Raw genomic sequence first — 8,725 nt, 5'->3', positions numbered from 1 at the left:
TACTAACCCAACTTCAGATTAACTCAATTTGAAGATAATTTATCATTGAAATATGATAAAATAAAACCTTTTGCTTGTGTCCATTTATGTTTTAATTTTCTTCTAGACATTTTGACATACATGTATTTACTTGCTATTAGAAGAAAGGTAATGTTTTGATTGAAATGTTCTCGGAGCCTATGGACACAACAGGTAATATTTTTCTGCGTCCCTGGTAAAATTATAGCGTAATTAGAAATATTTACAGCGTAAACCTAAACACTGAGTAGACCATAACCCAAACACTGGGTAGACCATAACCCAAACACTGGGTAGACCATGTTGTTTTCCGCGCACTATCCAGAGTATTGTGGTTACTGGTACTTGGCATGAAACGAAGGGGCCCTTTGATTTTGAAGTAAACAGGTCCAATGTTTTTGTAACAGGGGTTGTGGCATGAATCGTATACCATTTCATTTCTTCACAATATCTAGAGAGTTCTTTGACAAGCAGGGACTTGTTACATAAAATTCATCTCTGCACAATTTTGTTTGCATGTTTTGACCTTTGACCTACCATTATGCAATTGTTATGATGGTTACCCGGAATGAAAGGAAGACACCTATAGATTTTGAAATCATAAGTCAATTTCGCAGAAGCTCTTAACATGGAAGTTGTTTCCACACAATATTTATTTCTCATATGATAATGAACGTTATTATGCTGCCTACTGGTAGTTATGAAGCAAGGAAGTCCCTATTGATATGCAGAGCTACAGATCAAAGTTCAAGGTCGCACATAGATGGCAGACATGTTTTACAAACAGGTGTTGTTGTAAGTCATATTTTTCAACTGAATTGATTAGTTTAATTAGTAAGAAATTTTTAGCTCGTCTGATTGCTCAGGTGAGCTTTTGTGACCGGTCTTTGTCCGTCGTATGTCCGTACGTTAACATTTGCTTGTAAACACTCTAGAGGCCACATTTCTTGTCCCATCTTTATGAAACTTGGTCAGAAGCTTTGTCCCAATGAAATCTCGGCCGAGTTCGAAACTGGGTTGTGCCGGGTCAAAAACTAGTTCACTAGGTCAAAAAAATAAAAACCTTGTAAACACTGTAGAAGTCACATTTCATGCCCAATCTTCATGTAACTATGTCAAAATGTTTGTCTAAATGATATCTTGGTTAAGTTCAAAAGTGGTTCCGATCCGTTGAAAAACATGGCCGCCATGCAGTGGGCGGGGCAGTTTTCCTTATTTGGCTATAGAGAAACCTTGTAAACACTCTAGAAGTCACAATTTTTGCCAAACCATCATGAAAGTTGGTCAAAACATTGGTTCAATTAATGTCTTGGACGAGTTCGAAAATGGTCAAGATCTGTGAAAAAACATGGCCGCCAGTGAGCGGGGCATTTTTCTCTATATGTATATAGTGGCAGTTTTCCCTATTTGGCTATAGAGAAACCTTGTAAACACTCTAGAAGTCACAATTTTTGCCCAATCATCATGAAATTTGGTCAAAACATTGGTTTTATTTATATCTCGGACGAGTTTGAAAATGGTTGGGATTGGTGAAAACATGGGCGTGGGCGGGGCATTTTCCCTAGTCTTTTCTCCTCCCAGCCTATTTCATACTGGGGGATAAATCTGCTACTTTTAACACCTCGATTGATATACTTGATTAGTCACTGATTGAATTATCAATGTTATTTCAATCAGTGATCAATCAAGCTCATCAATAGAGAAACAAAGTTTATCATTGCTTCATTTTCATTATTTGACAATGAAATAGTGTCTTTATCTTATTTCAACATTATAATGTTAAATTTATTTAAACAGTCTTTATTTGAATTTTTTTTTTTTATGTTGTATCTTTTTTTGACATTTTAATAGACTTGTAAGCCAATACTTAAAAATTATTAACAATAAAGTAACTAAGAATAATATTTCAAAATAAATCAATACATTAATTTGAATTAAGTACGTACATTTATTTTAAACATATTCTAAGCTACTTTTTATTATGCCAAATTATTTATGTACAAAATGCAAAAAGTTACTAGATAATTCAAGTGATTTTTTTTTTTTTAAGTTAAACTGCTAAAGATTTAGATCACACAATGAATGATAGAAATTGAAATAAATTGCTAAAATAAGTGTGATTTAAATGGGCTATGTAGCAACCCATATTTTGAATATTGATTATTAATTTTGAATTTAATTTAGTTGAATTTAATATAAATATTTCCAAACTGTAAAATATAAATTTCAAAATGATCATGAAGCAATGAAAGTCAAATCAAAACTAACTTGTTTCATGACATTGTGACTGTAAGGATATGGACAGGATGTGGAAATGGTCAGGTGTGAATCCCTAAGACATTCTTGTGAAAAATTCATGCTTAATTACATTGGTGGAATGTGTCATCCTTTGGAATGTATCATCCTTGTTTATTTGAAAGAATGTGCCAATCAACATCTTAGCTCATTTTAACTGATCATTAAACAGAAACACAACACAATTACAAATTAATTAATTTTAATTTGTTTCAAATCATCAATTTTTATTCATAAGATGGTATACAGCAAAAACAATGTTTAGTTTTGTAAAACATTTAATGAAAGTTTAAATATATTTTAAACATAAACAGAAACACAACACAATTACTAATTATTTTATTTTAATTCAAATCATCAATTTTTACTCATAATATGAAATTTTGTATTTCCACAATGGATGTGCTGCCATAATCCACAGTTATCACAAATAGCGAAGTCCTTTCTTAACACGCGTTTTTGACAAGCAATACACTTAGAGACGGGCATATTCAAAGTTGAATATTAGCAGCACACACTTGAATATTACAAAGTGATAAGGAAGGTGAATAAAAAATGCATGGTATATAAAGAGAAAATGAGTAACTGTTTTTTTGCTCTATTATGATCAAAGGCAGCTCACACTGTGTACCCTTTTTATATTATTTAATTATCAACCAACAATGTTCCAGATCAATCATACATGTGATAATTTAATTAAATTGTGTCTTTAATTACTAGACATCAAACAGTTCAATCAGTCTGAAGTACATATAAACATATAAAGGAAGTGTGAAAAACAACATCTTTTGATCATTTCAAAAATATTCAAGAATAATAAACAATCAAATTTTATTTAATTAGTTTAAATCATTTAAACTTTGAGTCGTTAACTTATAAACTAAAACAGAAACTTAACTTTCATAGTCTTATAGACTTACAACAAAATTTAATTAAAAATAACACTACTCACTGATTAATATATATATATATATATTATATATACTAAAATATGCTCCTATATTAACAATTCTTCAATCACAAACTTCATTTTCTCCTACCTAAATATACAGATAATAAAAAAAATTGTTGGGAGGAGAAAAGACTAGGGTTTGGGAGGAGAAAAGACCAGGGAGAAACGTCCAGGGGGAGAAAAGACCGGAAATCATTTTTCTTTATATGTTTATGGTGAAAACATGTGAACGCAGTAGAAGTACCATTTTTGGCCCTATTTTCATGAAATTTGCTCAGAACAATAACATGGCTGCTGGGAGGGGGGCAGTTTTTTCGTTATGCCCCCCCCCCCCCCCCTTTTGAAGAAGAGGGGGTATATTGTTTTGCTTATGTCGGTCTGTCCGTCCACCAGATGGTTTCCGGATGATAACTCAAGAGGGCTATAATGCCAAGGATCATGAAACTTCATAGGGACATTGATCATGACTCGCAGATGACCCCTATTGATTTTCAGGTCACTAGGTCAAAGGTCAAGGTCACGATGACCCGAAATAGTAAAATGGTTTCCGGATGATAACTCAAGAACGCTTATGCCTAGGATCATGAAACTTCATAGGTACATTGATCATGACCTCGAAGATGACCCCTATTGATTTTCAGGTCACTAGGTCAAAGGTCAAGGTCACGGTGACCCGAAATAGTAAAATGGTTTCTGGACGATAACTCAAGAACGCTTATGCTTAGCATCATGAAACTTCATAGGTACAATGATCATGACTCACAGATGACCCCTATAGATTTTCAGGTCCCTAGGTCAAAGGTCAAGGTCATGGTGACCTGAAATAGAAAAATGGTTTCTGGATGATAACTCATGAACGCTTATGCCTAGGTTCATGAAACTTCATAGGTATATTGATCATGACTTGCAAATGACCCTATTGATTATCAGGTCACTAGGTCAAAGGTCAAGGTCACAGTGCTAAAAAACGTATTCACACATTCGCTGTCAAGGTCACGGTGACTCAACTTAGAAAAATGGTTTCCGGATGATAACTCAAGAATGCTTACGCCTAGGATCATGAAACTTCATAGGTACATTGATCATGATTTGCAGATGAAATAATGATGAAACTTGACCAGGATGTTTGTCTGGACAATATCTAGGTCAAGTTTGACATTTGGTAAAGATTGAATGAACCGACTCCTCTCAGGTGAGCGAACAAGGGCCATCTTGGCCCTCTTGTTTTCTTTGGCAAGTTATAAGGCAAGTTCAATAAACTATGGTATATGGTGACAAAATATGTCAAAAGTTGAAATTTGTGTAATATATATTTGAAATGTAGGTCACCATAAAGTGTAGATGAGGAAGACAGTTTTTTTCAATTCCAATGACCCACACATTCCTGAGTGATTTGCCTTTGAATAAAGCTGACAAACAGTGTTTAATTATTTGTGACGTTTGCTTTCATATACTTTTTTCAGGATTCAGAAATGAATGACTTGCTGACTCGGCCACTGAGTCGTTCTGAAGTGAGTCTCAAATCCCAGAGTAGTCACGCTGAAGTTTTTGATGGACCTCCAGCACCGCCACGACAGAGAGGTCTGATACCGTATTTACCCATTTATTAACATAAACATTGTTCTAAAATTGTCAGTTTCCTGGTCCAAAATGCATGAGGTCCCCTGCAAGTTTTACCAAAAGAGACTGTGTTAACCCTTTAATCCTGATGTCTGCCTGTCCGTCCGTCAGTATGTCCAGGCAAAAAACTGGATCTAGCAATTTTTCTACAAGAACTAGAGTTATTTAGATGAAATCTGATATCCTTATAAAGGGCAATATTAATATTATTATGGCCCTGTTAACAACAGGTTAAAGGTCAGAACTCTGTTACTTAGAATATAACAAAATCTAATATCATTATAAATAAAAATGTACATAATGCAGTAATATGGAACGCAGTCTACTCATGAAGCTGTAGGTTTTCTATTGGTCTGTCTGTTAACCCTGTATTTTTCATCGATCAATCTGTTTGTTGTTTAAAAACTGAAATAACTTGAAAAGTTACGAAGATAAAATCTGGGTCTTACGATTTCATGGAAAGTTCTCACGGTTCTTGGATGAAACTTCGTATACGTGCCGGAAAGTTCTGACGATTCTTGGATGAAACTTGGTATACGTGCCAATTAAAAGTTCTCTCAATTCTTGGATGGAACTTGGTATACGTGCCAATGGAAAGTTCTCATGGTTTTTTAATGATACTTAGAATACGTGCCAATTGAAAATTCTTACAATTCTTTGATGAAACTTGAAATACGTGCCAATTGAAAGTTCTCACAATTCTTTGATGAAACTTGGTTTACGTGCTTATGGAAAGTTCTCACAATTCTTTGATGAACCTTGGAATACGTGCCCATTGAAAGTTCTCACAATTCTTTGATAAAACTTGGTTTACACGCTAATGGAAAGTTCTCACAATTCTTTGATGAACCATGGAATACTTGCCAATTGAAAGTTCTCACAATTCTTTGATGAAACTTGGTATACTGGTACATGCTAATGGAAAGTTCTCACAATTTTTGGATGAAACTTGGTATACGTGCCAATTGAAAGTTCTCACAATTTTTTTTATGGAACTTGGTATACGTGCCAATGGAAAGTTCTCAGGATTCTTGGATGAAACTTGGTATACGTGCCAATGTAAAGATCTCATGATTCTTGAATGAAACTTGGTATACGTGTCAATGGAAAGGTCTCACAATTCTTGGAAGAAACTTGGTATACGTGCCAATGGAAAGTTCTCACAATTCTTGGATGAAACTTGGTATACTTGCCAATGGAAAGGTCTCACGATTCTTGGATGAAACTTGGTATACGTGCCAATGGAAAGTTCTCACAATTCTTGGATGAAACTTGGTATACGTGTCAATGGAAAGGTCTCACGATTCTTGGATGAAACTTGGTATACGTTCCAATGGAAAGTTCTCACAATTCTTGGATAAAACTTGGTATACGTACCAAGGTCAATGTAAGGAATATGCACGGCCTTCTGTTTCCACCACATTTAAAATGTCAGGTCACTGTTACTAAAAATTTACACAACTTGATACTGTAATAATTGAGAGATATGCTCATGTTGCTTGGTCAACTCCGTATGCTATATGTTTTTTCACATTTGACTGCCTTTCAAAACCAGGTCTTGTCAGTGGTTTGAAAAACAAACTTATCAAATTAATATCTAATCGGCCAGGTCAAGATTTAAATAAGTAACAAAAAAGACTGTTTAGTAACGCGTTTTACTATCCTAGAATATGGGACTGTTTGCCAAGTCAGAAATGTAGAATGTCAGAATATACTGATTTCTATTGTTGTCGTTATGTTTTGTGAAGCTACGAGGTTTGGTTATATGAAGTATAAAATACACCTGTCATTGTATCCGGAAGGATGGCCAAGTGGTCTAAGTGGGAGACTTTTTACTCCAGGACTCCAGGGGTCAGTAGTTCGAGCCCTGCTGAGGGTTACCTTTTTTTTTCTTTTTTAAATTTTATTCTTGATTTTTTACTGGAGATTTTTATATCCAATGTTAACAATATAAAGCATTTAATGGCAAACTTCAAAACATGCCAAAATCTGTGAAAAGGCCCCTTTAAGTTTAAACCATATTGTTGAAAATATTAAATTACATTGTGAATGGTGAATTATATGAAAACTCTTAGCATATTAGACATTGAATATACAATCTACATTTTATTTCTTGACATATTCCACACACAAATATGATTTATTTTTCAGATCCAAAGACTCGGGACGAGGCTAGGTCAGGTCAGCAAGTGCTGGACTTGTGCATACACGAGTTCATGAATGTCACGAACATGGAGGACTCAAATAGAGCTCGATACTTTGTGCAGCGAGCTGACATGGATGTGAACAAGGCTATCTCACTGTATTACGAAGAAATGTGAAACTCAGTGAACAGGGCATTAAATTTTTTCTACCTGAACTGACATGGTTTTATCAAATAAAAATTAATTCCAAGGCCCGTAACTTCGCCAAAAAATCAATGGAACGGAACGAATTTCACACTATATTTATAGCTTATGTAGGTAGCTTCACATACCAAAAATCAGCTTAATATCTGAAAGTGTAAAAAACGGTAATTATAGAGAAAATGTATAAATTCAATCTAACTTCGAAGCTGTTGACGAATTTTATGGTTTGTCTGTGTTGACGATGGTGAAAGTAAAAATGTGTAGTAGATGATAAACATTAATGATACATTTCTTTATAAAGATTTGTTATTTTCAATGTATTATTTTCTTTTTCATCAAACATAATAGATTTATGAAATCTGAAGCATTTCAGATTGGTGTGAATTTCACTGATTTACTTGTTATATTCCATGAATTAATATCACAAAAATGTTTTTGAAGCATAAAAATTTCCCTTGAAAAGTGCACAATTCAAAAAATTAAAACTCAGGAGGGGAGATCCCTCACATAACCTCCCCGGTTGGACCCCAGTGAAAAAGACATTTGAACGGCCCTGGAGATAGTCACTTATAGACCGTTCCATAATCGATAAATTGACCGCCGCCATATTGTCAGTCACGTGACTGTCCGCCATTACACTGCTGCTAACTTGTGCGAGTCTGCGATTCCAAAAGCCAAAGACGTAGAGAATACCCGCTTCACCGTTGTCGGATAAATAAATTACTTAATGAATTAATGAGAGGCGATTATCACATTGTTGTTGTTTAAATGATTGTTTGAAGTTGAGATTGATTGTTACAAATAAAATGTTTAAAATGCTTTCGTGTATTTGTTTTTTTTATCTGTTATCAAGTGGTAATCATCGGCGAAAATTTGCCGATTCAGTCGCTCATACTATGTCTTTGATTAGACTTGTTACTTTTAACGTTTCACAAACAATTCACGCATGTATTGTTGTGTTGATTTTAATAGCCGCAACATCAAGCAGATTATATTTTAATTAATACTTATTTTAATTAATACTTATAAAAGATTCTCGCGCAATTAATTACCGCTAATTGTTTGTAATTGATCTCATTTGGTAAAAATCTGCATTCCAAAATCATTACATATTATATTAAGTATGATATTTTTGAGACGCCTTCCATTATTTTTCTTGCTCTAACTGATATCAGAGATAAAAAAATTGTGGTTTGGATTTATATTTATTTTTTAGATGGAATTTTGTCACGTTAAAAACGAGCTTTTTATCATGAGAGAGTGATATTGATCTTGACGACCTTTTTATGTGATTATTCGAAAGATGAAGAGAATGCGATCTATGTGATATATCTATATTTTCATCTTTGAATCATTTAACAGCTGTAAAGCTAAAAATACTAAAAATTGTATTTTATAGGTCTTTGAAGTAACGCAAAACATATGGATAACGACACCAAATGTTTAGTCAATTAATCCACACAAAAAACTCCGATATAAAAACACCTAAATA

At 33.9% G+C, this 8,725-nt stretch overlaps 1 protein-coding gene across 1 annotated transcript in view; it reads left to right on the top strand.

The window, feature by feature from the left end:
- LOC127859448 (uncharacterized) overlaps nt 1–8,051 on the top strand; it is a 30,899-nt gene extending 22,848 nt beyond the window's left edge. The window contains exons 8-9 of the mRNA XM_052396836.1: nt 4,729–4,846; nt 7,037–8,051. Coding sequence (XP_052252796.1) covers nt 4,729–4,846; nt 7,037–7,206 — 288 coding nt within the window. The 3' untranslated portion in view covers nt 7,207–8,051. The remainder of the gene's footprint in view (nt 1–4,728; nt 4,847–7,036) is intronic.
- Nucleotides 8,052–8,725: the final 674 nt, after the last annotated feature.

This window comes from Dreissena polymorpha, chromosome 15, assembly GCF_020536995.1.
Source record: "Dreissena polymorpha isolate Duluth1 chromosome 15, UMN_Dpol_1.0, whole genome shotgun sequence".
Lineage (NCBI taxonomy): Eukaryota > Metazoa > Mollusca > Bivalvia > Myida > Dreissenidae > Dreissena > Dreissena polymorpha.
This window is presented reverse-complemented; position numbering and strand designations above follow the sequence as displayed.